The sequence below is a fragment of the Orbicella franksi genome, chromosome 6 (assembly GCF_964199315.1).
Source record: "Orbicella franksi chromosome 6, jaOrbFran1.1, whole genome shotgun sequence".
NCBI classification, from domain to species: Eukaryota; Metazoa; Cnidaria; class Anthozoa; order Scleractinia; family Merulinidae; genus Orbicella; species Orbicella franksi.
The window spans coordinates 17,042,040-17,056,655 of NC_138150.1; the positions used below are offsets into that span (position 1 = coordinate 17,042,040).

A 14,616-nucleotide genomic window follows, 5' to 3' on the forward strand; every position below is an offset into this window, starting at 1 on the left:
CATCTTAAGTGCGGACGGAGATGATAAATTAGAGAATGTATTCATTCAGTTCAACGGCTGACATGTCTTCAATTTTCCTGTTTTCGTCCTTCGTTTTCAAAAATCTTTCAAGCAATCTTACCGGCTCGTTCAGTTTTTGGAGCGGTATTTTTGTTTTCTTGTTCTAAAATAATTTCTTCAACTGAGCAAACAGAAGCATGTTTCAAAGCGTGCGGGATTTTCTGCGACGGCTCTCGGATGACGTTCTCTTCAGTACGTTTATTCCTCATTGGTGAAAGTTCGTCGTTATTGTTACTGATTGGACGAACGATATCTTTTCACTGTGAATTTTTGTCGTTCAGTACGAATTTTATTCACTATGATTTTCGTGGGTAAATCTCAGTACCTGTGAAATAATAGTGCTTACGTAATTTCTACAATCTTGGGTACACTTATTGGGTATAGTTTGTTAAACTAAAATTTAACTGGAAAAAATAGTGAAACCACACGCTAAACAATTACATGCTAACAATTGATCAGTTTTGAGCTTCTGATCCACGAAAAAAAAATCTTCTTTTTCCTTTATGGTTAATTATTGCAATCAGGAGCACCGCTTTTAGGCTTGGCTAAATCTAAAAAGTCAACCCACGGACGAATGGATCGAGCGTATTAGCCAATCAGAACGTGCGCTTCGCTAAGGCTATGTTATAAACGTTGTTAACTGGATGTATATCGAGTTTTGGTATAAATATACTAGCGTTGTATCACGAATGCCGTTCTCTAATTGACTACCCTACTCACCATCTATTCTGTGCTTTTTCTTAGCTTTTTAAGTCGAAAATTGAGGGTTTTCGTAGTTATTTAATTAACAAGCGGAACACAAAAACCGTGAAAATTAGAAATTATAACTTCACAAGACACAACAGACACAACAGTGATACGGTTTCTTCACAAAACAATTGGAGCGATACTGAAGCAAATAACACGGGAAGAGATAGTTTGTTAGCCTGTAGAACAGGCAGATTAGCGGGGCAGAGAGCAAAACGCGCTACACGAGCGCGAAGCGCGATCACGAGCGCGCGTTTCTCTCTCTGCCCGCTAATCGCTTGTTCTGCCGGCTAGGGTCGTGCGGATTTTTGGGACACTTGTGGCACGCAATATTCCGTACGTTGTGTTACCTACTTGGATTACTCACCTATGTCCTGAAATGCAGGCAGTAACGAAAATGGTAGATTTGACGAAATCTCGTCAAACTGACGACTTTTTGCAAATTACATCACCAGAGATGGGCCTAAGAAGTTGGCGAATTTGACGATTTTGGCGATTTTTATGCAAATTACATCATGAGTTACCAGAGTGGAGCAGAAAGCAATGTATATTTCCCTCGTTCTAAAAGCGTGTTGCCCAAGCAGAATACCTCGTTCTAAAGCGTGTTGCCCGCGTGGAACAGAAAGCCTGAAATGTATCTCCCTCGTTCTAAAGCGTATTTTTAGAGTGGAACAGAAAGCAATGTATCATTTCCATCGTAAAATCGCGTAACCCGAGTGGAACGGAAAGCAATTTTTACGATAACTGCAGAAATTCTCGTGCGCTCATTGGCTAATTTTTTTGTTGTCGTTTAGCTGATAGACACATGAATTTATACTGCGATACGTCAACGAGCGAGAGCGGAGAATTTGACAACTTGTTATCGTAAAAAACAAATTGATGTCAGTTTTTCATGCGTCTGTCCCGTTATTGACAATGAATTTCGTCACAACATTGCCAAAGTAGTCTACGGATCCACAGCTGCTTTGACAATATTATGACGAAATTCATGATCAATAACAGGACAGACGCATGAAAAACTGACGCAATGTTGCCCGAGCAGAACGGCAATGTATAGTACAACGTTCTAAAAGCGTGTTACCCAAGAAGAACGTCGGAAAGCAATATATGTTTCACTCATTTTAAAGCGTGTTTCCCGAGATCCATCCAAAGGAGATCACAGGCAAAATATCAACAAAGCACGAGGAAAAGGTACATTGTTAGTTTACCAGCTTTAAGTACCTTCTATTGCGGACAAGCACACCACTGATCCGTGCCCTAGTAATCCGAGATATGTCCAGAAATGCAGGCAGTAACGACAATGGCAGATTTGACGAAATTTTGTTGACGATTTTGACGGATTTAGCAAAATTTGTGAATCTGTGGAAATTTGGGTGGAAGTGACCATTCTGACAAAATTTCGCCAAGGTTTTTGACAAAGTTATGCGAGTAGATAGAATAACTTCACTAGAAGGGCCCCAAAAAGTCGACGAATTTGGCGAAAGTGGCGATTCTGACCAAGGGGAAATGTCTACACATGTGAAATATTTTTTCCCTTCCACTCGGGTAACAGAACAAGGGAAATATACATTGCTTTCCCTTCCACTCGGGTAACACGCTTTAAAACGCGGGAAGTGTATATTACTTTCTGTTCCACTCAGGCGACACGTTTTTAGTACCGTACACGCTTCTAGAACGAGGGAAATGATACTTTGCTTTCTGTTCCACTCGGGCAACACGCTTTAGAACGAGGGAAATATATATTGCTTTCCGTTCTGCTCGGAGAACATGCTTTTACGACGAGGGATATTATACATTGCGTTCAGTTCTACTCGGGCATCGCGTTTTAGAACGAGCGAAATTTACATTGCTTTCAGTTCCACTCTGGCAACACGCTTTGGAAGGAGGGAATTTTAAATAGATATTGTTTTGCGTTCCACTCGGTCAAGACGTTTTATAACAAGGGAAATATATATATTGCGTTCTGTTCCCGGAGATGTAGGTCCTGATCTTCTCCTGTGGAGTGGGGAGGGAGATGTTTTGTTGTGTTACCTACTAGGGGACTGGGGCCAACCCCAACAACACATGGTCCCCATGGTCCCCTATGAGCTCCTATGATTAATTGGTAATAAGAGTTGGTGTCGTCCAATTCGGTCTGTAATCATACTCGTGATAAACAAATCGGACTCCTGTTGCGCGGTCGTCCGATTTTGTCATCACTCTTATGATAACAGATCGAATTGGACTCCACTCAGTCCTATTGCCATTACTAATCTCAAACCATGTGTCTCGAAAGCCATCTTTTCCTCGTGCCATTTAGGACCGCCGGCTATTCGTTTGACTTTTGACGGGAGTGGGTGATTTGGGTCCCGGGTTTGGGTATATCAGCAAGCCCTGGGTATAGGCATTTTTCCTCGGGACGTCTATATGCATATTTCCATGTAACCTGTCTGGGTTTTTTTGGCAAAATGAAGGTGCGTGGAATTTGTTTTCGGCAGTGATCGTGTACATGAATTTCTTCTTGGTACACCCGTATGCTGGCTAGCCTGCGAACAGGCTCCCGGTGAGCGCGGTGAGCTCCCCGCCCCGATCGCTTTGCTCTCCGAATTCTTCTGTTTCGCGCTCGCCGAAATTTTTTTCCGTCCTCGCCGGGAGCCTGTTCGCGGGCTATATGCTGGCAAGAAATATATATTGTTTTCAAAATTACAAGGCCTGGCGGTTTGGGATGATACATATACGAGACGGGTAGTGAGGTACTGAAAATGGTCTGATCTAAACGGTAGCCAACATATTGTTATAAATAAAACAAAACCGTGACATGCGAAATTAAAATTTTAATTGAAAGGTGATATTGTTTCAAGCGAAATTAAAATTTTAATTGAAAGTTGATATTGTTTCATAATAACATGGGTGACAAAGTACTCCTTAATTTTGGTCCGACATTTCAGCGTTTATGTATAATTTCACATTTGAAATTACAAAATTCGGCGCGAAATAATCAAGTCAAAAACCCACGATTGCAAGCGTAATTTGTGTACCCATGAAAATAAGAAATAATTTCACTTGCGTTTTCTCAAAATTCTAACAATTTCCCTCGCCTATAAAAGGCTTGGAAAATTATTAGAATTTTGACAAAACACGCGTGAAATTAACCCATACTTGTCTACTCATTACTTCCCCTTTAAATAACTGATGCTTCGAAATGGGTCCCATAATAGACTTTTTAACACGAAAGAGCCAATGTCTTGGCAAAGAACGTTACAAATTTATAATGCTTTTTCTGCAGACCAAAGGTGAAGTTTAAATATCATTGTTTATATTGAACAATCACTAATTTATATTGATTAAATTAATTCATGATGAATGCGTGACTGGTCTCAAAATCGATCGCTTGGAAACGGAATATTTTAATGAAACCAAAGGAACCCCAAAGGATTAAAGAAAGCTCGCATATCAGTTTGTGTGTAAATTGAAACATTTCTCCGGTTTTAATGGATCAGTAAGATCATTTCCCGGTATCATTTGCAGCACAGTGTGGGTAAGCAGGTAAGACAATAGCCGAAACTATAGTATTTTTATTTCGATAATCAGATATGCGAAGCGAGTACATAGTCTTGTTCAGTGTTGATTCAAGTCACACATAAATTAGTCTCAGTTAAGTTTTAATCTAAAAGCACAGCGTATGTTAAATGTTTTCGTTTTTTCAGTCTCCGTCTTCAAGTACCTTATATTCTCTTTTTCACGGTCGTCACAGTTCCTCAGATCGAGCAGTTAATCGCGACAAATAATGGCCGAATGCAGTACAATACCCGTCCAGGATAATCATCAATTATTAGTCAAGATTTGCCATCCATGGACGTGGCGAATCGCTAATGTTTTCATGGCCGTGTTTTTTTCTTTAGCTGCTTATGTTCAGGTGAGTGTATTCGTATGTCAACACAAAATGAGGAATTTTATCCCGAGTGTGTCAATTGATCCGTTAAACTCTCTCTCACATAATCTAGCTGTGGTATTGTTAATAATTGAGACGGCTTCTAAAATTAGAGTAGAAGTCGAGTCAAAGAAGATGATGACTTGCGTTCACAAAAAAAAAAAATATTTTGTGAATGTATTTAGGTGGCTGGTCGAGTTCAGGAATCGGATAGAAGGTATTGGACATCAAGCCTGATTTAGATTTGGGATGAGGTGGAGGAGAGAGGTGCGGAGAGGGATTGGGGGCACATTGAAGAAAATTGAAGATATTGCGACGCACAGCAATGTTGTGCTCATTATAGTCATTTACCACCTGCGCTGCAAGTTGCAGCAACTTACTTGTATACGTTCTGCAACATTGCTACAACTTACAAGATGATAATTAAATTGCACAACCACAACCCTCTTCAACTTGCAAATTTATAAACAGTAATGTTGGCTGTACTACTCAGCGTAACGGACTAGCTGAGACACCTTTTTTTTTTAAGGTACTACTGAAATTGGTTTTAATTTGTATTGTTGGATAGAGCACACTCAATTGAAAACTGCCCTATCTTATTTTTACATTTCTCCTTTCCCTTCGACAGACAAACGATCCTGATCCTGTAATATGGGTGGTAAGTTTATAAATCATTCAAATTTAAATTTTTTAAATTGTTTAAGAACTTCAGAACAGATCTGTTACTGTAGCAAGTCCTTTGCCTTTTGCCTAAGTGCAAATTATTCATTAATTTTGTTTCGTAAATGATATTTTCTAAATTTATATATTGTGTATATTTTAAACCATTTTTCTTTATTTTTAGTTAATAATTTATTACCTTCTGCAAACTAGCATACTCTATTGATAGAGGCCTAATCAGCCTCACCAACCTGAGTATAAATAAAGTTATGTATGCATGTGTTACCTTTGAAAATTTATGACAAATTTGAAGAAATTTTGCACTATGTTTATTTTGCAGTTGATGTATGCTATTCCTTCTTTACTATGCGTCACTTTAGCTATTGATTCATCATTACAAGGTAGCAAAGCAAAGTGACTGTTATTAATGGTTTATTAGGTATAACCCTTCATACCTAAGATGTTAGTTTTAAACTATTAATTTGGTAGCCATTATATAGTTAGCATGAAGCCTCTGTCACTAATTTTCTTTTTGCTTTTTGCTTAACTGCCTGCTAAGTTGACAATGTGTTGGATGCTTGCACCATCGCTATTATATTAGTTCAGGAAATCCGGGTGGGAGGGGGGTGGGTTAAAAAACATGCCCATCTGTCGGGGTAGGTGTATTGATTTTTTCATTGGTCTTGCAATTTTTAATTTTACTTTTTAAAAAAGTCATCATCATCATTATCATCTTTATTTACCAACAACCTTGTTACAATTGGCCTACCCAAAAGATGGCCAGTTCCAGTTTAGGTGGGCCAGTAGCCTAATTACAAACATTCTTATTTATAAATACATTACAAAATTAACAAAAAGTAAATAAAATAGAAAGGTGGGAAAGAATGAGAGAAAGACTTTACACTAGTACGTAGTGCTGAGATTTGAAAATGTCTCAGTCTTACAAACAAAATGCTAGTCTGTCTCACACATTACCCATTGTAAAGAGAATTTAAGACTTCAAATTCTGTATGAGTATCACCAAATCAATAATAACTTAACATAATTTACTGACAGTATATTGATCATTTATATTTTGAAGATCACCTCTTGTGGAAGCTGACAGCTGTCACTCATGTTGGTGTCTGCATTTTGGGTGTGTTTTACTCAATAACTGTCTTGATTAGAGCTGAGATCAGTTCTAAAAATCTGCTGAATTATGAAGAAGGAAGGTGAGTACTGTACTGTCTCAATTAGTATAATTTGAATGAAGAAAATTCAATTTTTTGCATGTCAATAAATCTCAATCAACAGTTAACACATTTGTGCAAGTTGAAAACAATTAATTTTTACAGATTTGTGCAAGTGCTATTTGAATGTCACATTTGGAAACTGAAGCTAATTGTTTTCACTTTATACTGGTAGTTAATTTAGTTTAGGTTTCTCATGATTTATGACGTTCCGTCTATCATCATCATGATCATTGTCGTTGTCATCATCAGTCCTTGTCATGCCATTAGACATATTGAACACTTTAATTGCCAATCATCAATATGATTGTTTTCTCAATATTGTTTCATATCATCTCTTAAAATAGTTTCTCTATTACATTTTAAATTTCAGAGTTTCCATAGGGAGCAATTTCAATTTTTTTTTTTATTGGACTAGGGGTTGTTTTTCATCTTGATATTTCAACCAAGTCACCTTAATTCCACTAATCAATCATTATGATTCTACATTTATCATTTCATCATGTGTCACAGACAAGAAACTATGGTAGATCACGACCTTGTATTGGCCTCGCTTAATTAGCTCAGTCACCATATTTAGTACACAGCTAACTGATATTTAGAGGAACATGGGTATGACCCATCATTTGGGGATCAAGAATTTTATTTTTGGAGCAATTTACATGAAAATCAATGCTTCTTCGTGTATCAACTGACATGATGAAATTCCTGAGTCATTGTAAAATTTATAGAATATCAATGCAGTCTTAAAGGACTTAAGCTTTTTTAATTATGGGGGTGAAACTATACTTGAACAAAATTGTTTTCTTCGGCAGAGAAATAGCAGGGCTCTTGATCATTGTAGCCTGGTTGGGGCTATGCTTGCTGACAAGACTGAAAAGGTAAATAAAGATCACTACAACTTCAGACACTCTAAGTGAGATCTTCAGATGTAAGGCTTGACACATTGGGCAAGTCACAGCAGCAAGAAATTCATTTCAGTAGTTTTCTGACAACATTATTCAAGTTTGTCTCAGTTTTCTCTGACCTTGACCATTCTCAGATGTGAACGGGTTATCAAAGATGTGTGTTTTTATCAATGATGTCTAATTAAAGCAAGTAGGAATCAGTACCACTTGAGTGTTCTGCTCAAACGCTGTCAACTGATTGGTCTCACACTAGGGTTTCATACACAGAAAAGGTAGTGTAGGACTACTACAGCAAACTATTATTGGCATCTGGACCAACTCAGGTACCTGAGCATAATTCTGGTTGGGAAAAACAAAATATATAACTAACACAATTTACTGCATATATCTCTTCTACATTTTAGGTCTAGTGAAACAACTGCATATTTCTGGACTGCGACAGTAGCTGTTTCTCTCATTCCATTCATTGTATGGGGATATTACTTAACCACATGGGATGTGGCTTCACTCCAAAGCCACTGTAAAGACATCATCTCAAGACACCTGTATAAAGCTGAGATATAGGAGAAAATAATATGAAGATGCAGCAAAGACATTGTTTCATCTCAATGCCTATGAATTAGATATATTTATAAAGAAAAAACAGTAGATTTATTCATAGCCTTGATTTCTGCCACTCTCTTGAGTCTGGTCTGTATTGCTCGCCTACGTGAGAGGAGTGTGGGCTCATTCCCGAACAGTAGCTGGTAATCGAGCCTATTATTTATTCAGAAATCCACAAATCATGTTGTTTAAATCAATAGCTCTCCATGCATCACACACTAATTTTTGCTCTCTTCATTTGTCACGTGTGACCTCTTTTCCAAACAATAACTGGTCATGACAAGCCTGAGCAAATCAATATAATGCAAATTTATTTCTAAGCACTTGTCACAACGTTACAGCAGAGATGTCATCTCAAGACTTCCATACAGTGTCAAATCATTCAGCAAAAAATTAATAAGTAACATAATGTGTAACATTATTACAGTCAAACCTCCACTAACAGCCACCTCCCTACAATGGCCAGTGTTGTCCGCTTTAAATAGCGAATTGTCCTTTATTGTGCTGGAACCAGTTAATAATCCGACCGACTATGAACACCCACAGTCATACAATATGTCGGCCGACTGTAAAAGTACCGTACAAAAACATATCTCGCACGAGGTCGCCGGGACTCTCGCATATTACGTGATTTTGTTGACGTCATAATGTCACACACTCGGTTACATAACGTGACATATTACATAACGCCACACCAGCTCTCTACAACGGCCACTTTTTTTGCCCTGGCAGATGGTCCATACATTCACTCTTATTTCAACCTCTCTACAACCGCCACCTCTCCACAACAGCAATGACCACTAAAGCAGGTCTCAAACTACCAAAATAGCCTCTCTACAATGGCCAGCTAATCAATGACTGACAGATGGTATTTACAAAACCCCATTTTACATTGTAAAAGGACACAAAACTTGATCTGTACCACATGTCATTGGTACAATAGCAAAGCAATATTTTTAATTAAGAAATAGAAAACATGTCCCGTGTTTCTATCGAGTTTTAGTAAAAATCTACTAGCGTTCTATCACGAATGTCGTTTTCTGATTGGCTACGCTACTCACTATCTATTCTGTGATAGATAGTGAGTATCAAAGTGTAAATTTATCTCTGCTCGCGCCATCATTGCGTGTAGTTCTGTGTTTCTATCGAGTTATAGAAGACGATTTTTAACCAGTCAGCGCGCATATTTTCTTAGGACTGTTTTCTAATATCAAAATGTTGTACCCCCTGAAAAAGCAGGTGTCATATTACACCCCTCACTCACTCACTCACTCACTCACTCATCCTCTTCGCCCCTTCGTGAGTGGAGCATAAGGCCACGCAACAACAAGTGCCATCCATCACGTACGGTCTTGAGCTATCTGCTCAACCCCATTCCAACTTGTCCATCCCAGATCTTTCCGTTCGGCTTCAATGGTTCTCCTCCAAGTGATCTTTGGTCTGCCGGGCCTTCTCTTGCCTCCAGGGGTCCAGGTGAGCCAACTCTGCAGTTGTTATCTTTCTCTCTCCTCAAAACGTGACCGATCCATCTCCATCGTCTGACCTTCAACGTTTCTGAGATGGGACCCTCTCTAGCTCTTTCATAAAGAGTTCACGGTTGGAGATGGTGTTCAGTCAAAATATGCCAAGGATTCTTAAGCATTTTCGATGGAAGACATCCAGGCGCTCCGTGTCTGTTGATGTAACTCTCCACATCTCAGCGCCATACAGGAGAATAGAGATCACGCAGCTCTTGAAGATTCTCAGCTTGGTGTGCTTGCTGTATGTCTTAAACCTCCAGACGGGATTTAGAGTGGCATATGCTCTTCTTGCGATTGACAGCCTGCGTGAGATGTCTTCGTGCGACCCACCGGCTCCGAGGACTGTGGCACTTAGGTAGATGAAGGAGTTGATGTCTTCAAATTCTAAGCCATCAATGGAAATCATGTCGGTGACCTTTGTGCTTGTTCGTCACAAAATAGAATGAAAGTGAGCAACATGTTCACGGTAAATTTCGTATTTTGTCCCTTGAAAGCAAATACTTGAGGACTTAAAAATATAGCTTGCAATAGAAACGAGCCAAAACAATGCATAAACACATGGCAAATTACAGAGGTGTCAAACTCGACGAAGCGACATGCAGATAACAGCGGAAATCATGCAGACCTATGACCTATAGAAATTTGCTATAGCACGATCTAAAGGCTCACCTCCACTAAACATTCCTCCTTATAACACCACATGAAGTGCCCTTCATAAACACGAGTGAAGCGACAAAAAAGGTCGAGTGACAGAACAGAGAACGGCAAATGTACAAATGTCATGAACCGTAGAAGTTCGTGTAGGCTAGTCGACCCCATTTTACACTTCTAAGGCCCAGTTCAGACGCCGAACTTTTCATGAGCCGAACCTAATACGTTGAATTAAGTACATGAAAAGTTCGGCGTCTGAATCAGTTAAAAACGGCTATTTGAATTTGGAACGGCTCAGCCGTTCTTCCCGCCTAGCTCAGCCGGGAATTTCGGCTTTCGAACGGATTTAATTCAGACGTCGAACTTTTCATGTGCCGAACCTAATGCATACACCTTGCCTGAAAACCGCTGATGTTTCGATGTGTTTTGGTTCAAACTAAATTAAGTTCGACGTCTGAATCAACAGGAGTACTTTTGATAATTTGGGTCGGTCCAAATTCGAATTAAATTCGGCTCATGAAAAGTTCGGCGTCTGAACTGGACCTAAGCCATCAATGGAAATCGTGTCGGTGACCTTGGCGTTTGTTCGTAGCACCTTTGTCTTGGTGGTGTTGATACATAATGCCTGAGAATGTTCCAGAGCTTGTCTCTTCTCACACTATCAAAGGCTTTCTTGAAATCGATGAAACCAATGTACAAGGGTGTTTGCCATTCAGCACTCTGTTGTAAGATATTCCTAAGGATGAAAATCTGTTCAGTTGCCCCTCTTCCTCTTCGGTAGGCAGCCTGTTCTTGTCGTAATTTCTTCTCGACTCCTTCCTGCATCCTCATCAGGAGCATTCTGCAGAAGACTTTGTATGGTACTGAAAGTATGGGTATCCCTCGGTAGTTGTCACAAATAGACGGGTCACCTTTCTTGGGTATTTTGGCCAAGAGAGCTCTCTTCCAGTCAGATGGTGCTTTACACCGGATCAAGAGTCTAATTGCAGATATTCAGAAGCTGGTCCAGGGCAATTGTTGGGCTGGCTTTTAGCATTTCTGCACTTATGTTATCCACACCGGGTGCTTTACCGTTCTTCCGCCGACATGTGACTTGTCTCAGTTCTTGGATTATAAAGGGGCCAGTGCCCATCTCTATGGGATCTTCGCAGTCACCGAGCTGACACCCTTCAGGAAGATCAGTTCCTTCACAGGCCACATTCAAGATCTCATAGAAGTGCTCTTCCCACCTTTCAAGCACTTCTTCCTCTGTGGTGATGACTTTACCATCTTTCGTCCGTATTCCAGTGCTTGGCTTCTTGAGGCACCCACTTAGTAGCTTCGTCTTGGTGTAGAGCTCTTTCAGATTGTTTTGGTGCGATGCTCTTTCCGCCTCTTCCGCGACTCTCTCTAAGGCTTTCCTCTTGTCTGCTCGTGCTCTCTTTTTCACTTCCTGGTCTTTCGTTTGGTACATCCGCTGTCTGTTTTCCCTCACTCGTTCCGAGCGGGAGTTCAAAATGGTCTGTTTTAATTTCCGTCGTTCTTTGATACAGTTCCAGGTGGAGGGGCTCAACCAGTACTTCCGAGACCTTGCTCTTTGTCTAAGTGTTTCAGTCGCCGTCGTGTGATAGATGTCTTTGTACCCTGTTCATGCACCATCCACGCTTTGGTGATCACTGTTTAGAGCCTCAAAGCGGTTCTTCAGGGCTATGCTGAAGTTCCGCTTGTGCAATGGATCTTTTAGCTTTGCACTGTCGTAGATGGTCCTTGACATTTGTTTCTTTCTGTTCCTTGCCAGCTTCAGGCGTATCTTGCATCGGACAAGGTGATGGTCACTTGCCGCGTCTGCTCCTTGCTGTGTTCTGACATCAAGTGGCGATCTCCTGAATCTTCTTCGGATCGGCACATGATCGATCTGATTTCTGTCATCGGCCATATTACACCCCTGCCTCCGCATAATGGCCACCTCTCTATAACGGCCACTTTTATCTGTCCACAGGATGGTCACTGTAGAGAGGTTTGACTGATTTATACACGTGTATCATGTATATATATTTACATCATTAGCTTCCTTCTGCAATTGACCGCAGGCTGATCTGGAGGATTGTAAAACTCACTGGGTGAACCAATCTTCATGATTTTCCCTAGGGAAATGTTATGAGGTGAAGCCCCCTTAACAAATTTGCTTTCCCACGCCCTAAATTAAACTTTTAGCATGGGTGATTCCATATACAATTCTCCTGTATTCCTGAATTTATCCCTTGGGCTGTGGTCGGCCTGGGGTTTGACACAAGTCAGGGAAGCCAATGATATCTAAATATGTTGTAGGTAACAGTCTTGAGTCTTTCTTCTTCTTTCTTCCTGACTGAAGCGTCTTTCTACGAAATTACTTTTGGCCGGATACCGGTGAGACAAGATTGTCTTACCGGTCTGCGGCCAAAAATAATTTCGTAAAAAGACGCTTCAGACGGCCCAGGAAGGCGAAAAACACCACACATGAGTCGATTAACGTTTCTTTAAACTTTATTTGGATATTCAGAACGAGATGTAATTTACATATGCAATTTTCAGAGCATTATTCATAACTCTAATAGATTCTATAAGTGAATATATGAATGACCATATATTTGAACTGCGTAGAAAGATATGAAAATATGATTGATCATCGCAGTTATACACACAACTAAAGCAGTGAAATTTACGATGGCCCTGGAGGCTCACAGTCCAGTTTTAATTTTCACAGTCCAGTTTTAATTTTCACAGTCCGGTGTTAATTTTCACAGTCCAGTTTTAATTTTGCACAGTCCAGTTTTAATTTTTTGCCGTCTAGTGTTATTCTACCCACAGTCCAGTTTCAATTTTTTACAATCTAGTTTTAATCTTGTGAGACGTTACCAGTCTCTCTCAGACCGATAAAAAGGCGGAAATTTTAGCACAGCCATTTTGTGTGCAACTGAATTTGTAAGGTAGAACATGCCTTTGCCAGTATATACACCATGTATGAGAGGAAGTGATGGTTGTCCTGAAGATTCCTTGGAGCTTGTATCGCAGTATTTCAAACGAGGCTACAACAACCTCGAAATACTTGAGTTTTTGAAGCTCCATGGCATAAACATTAGCTTGTCAACTAAAAAGAGAAGGCTTACCTCTTATAAGGATTATCAAGAAGAAGTTTCGTCTCTGATGATTAATTGAGTGCCATCGAGAAGGAACTTGGTAGAGGTGGTTGTTTTGTGGGATACCGCAAGATGTGGGCACGGCTCAGAATGAAGGGAATTATTGTCAAAAGAGCGAGGATCATGACTCTTCTCAGGGAAATTGATCCTGATGGCGTAGAAAGCAGGCGAAAGAAGAGATTACGTCGCAGAGCGTATCAAGCAAAAGGACCAATAAGGGGGCTGCTGTAATTGACTAAGCTGTAGCGGCTCCCCTGGCCATTTTGTTTTGTTTTGCTGTCTGTTTTTTTTTTTTTTTTCGTTGTTGTTGTTTTTTTTGGTTTGTTTGTTTGTTTGTTTTTTGCTTCCTCTTCTTTTTCTTTTTATTTATCTGTAATAGAAGGCCGAAGCTTTATAAATAAATAAATAAATAGACCAAATTTTGTTTGGCATACTGATGGCCATGACAAATTGAAGCCTTTTGGGTTCAGTGCGCATTGCTGTATCGACGGGTTTTCAAGAAGACTTCTCTGGTTGGAGGTGGGCCCCACAAATGAGAACTCAGAAGTAATTGCTAAGTACTACCTTGATGCTGTGAAGCAATTAGGTGGTGTACCCAGGAAAATTAGATCTGATGATGGGACTGAAAACAGCACAATTGAGGCACCTCATACATTCCTCGGGTCATCCCACAACGATGAATATGCTGGCCCGGGATGTTTTATTATTGGCAGATCTACTGCAAATCAAAGAATCGAATCCTATTGGTCACAATTTGTAAAGGATGGTCCTGGCTGGTGGATTTCTTTTTTCAAAGATTTGTCAGACCTATGTTTGTTTAACAATTCAGACCCAGTGCACTTGGAATGTGTTCGATTTTGTTTCATGCAAATATTGAGAAATGAGCTCCATCAAGTTGCCGAGATGTGGAACCAACATCTTATAGCTCCAAGCAAGTTTGCAAATAGCAGCTATCCAAGAGGAAGACCAGACTGCATGTTTTTTCTTCTCCACCAGTTCCCCACCTATACAACTCTGAAGACTACAAAGTACCTGTTAATCCCCAGGAACTTGAGGAATTCATTGATGAATCAACCATGTGCCCGGCAGATTGCAGTGAAGAGTTCAAGGAATTTGCTTTGACTGTTATGAATGCACAAGGATTGCACCCACCTAATGGTGTAAATGAAGTAC

At 40.0% G+C, this 14,616-nt stretch overlaps 1 protein-coding gene and 1 pseudogene across 3 annotated transcripts; both read left to right on the plus strand.

Moving 5' to 3' along the window:
- Positions 1–4,188: 4,188 nt before the first annotated feature.
- Positions 4,189–8,078, plus strand: LOC145491050 (transmembrane protein 220-like). 3 transcript variants are annotated; one of them, XM_081470192.1, is made up of 7 exons: positions 4,189–4,332; positions 4,541–4,702; positions 5,346–5,375; positions 5,718–5,778; positions 6,459–6,588; positions 7,422–7,487; positions 7,919–8,078. In XM_081470192.1, the coding sequence occupies exons 2-7, from the start codon at positions 4,574–4,576 to the stop codon at positions 8,076–8,078; spliced, it is 576 nt and encodes a 191-aa protein (XP_081326318.1). In that variant the 5' UTR covers positions 4,189–4,332; positions 4,541–4,573. The 3 variants fall into 3 exon arrangements, with proteins under 3 accessions (XP_081326318.1, XP_081326317.1, XP_081326315.1); XM_081470191.1 differs by having other exon boundaries at positions 4,190–4,332; positions 4,494–4,702; XM_081470189.1 differs by having other exon boundaries at positions 4,190–4,702.
- A 4,517-nt stretch (positions 8,079–12,595) lies between these two features.
- LOC145491071 (uncharacterized) overlaps positions 12,596–14,616 on the plus strand; it is a 2,263-nt pseudogene continuing 242 nt past the window's right edge.

Bases quoted from the DNA above. Each gene is read 5' to 3' on its own strand.
- LOC145491050 (XM_081470192.1), top strand. From the start codon at position 4,574: ATGGCCGAATGCAGTACAATACCCGTCCAGGATAATCATCAATTATTA. The intron at 5,779-6,458 runs GTAGCAAAGCAA...TATATTTTGAAG, and splicing joins TATTGATTCATCATTACAAG to ATCACCTCTTGTGGAAGCTG. The intron at 7,488-7,918 runs GTAAATAAAGAT...TCTACATTTTAG, and splicing joins TTGCTGACAAGACTGAAAAG to GTCTAGTGAAACAACTGCAT.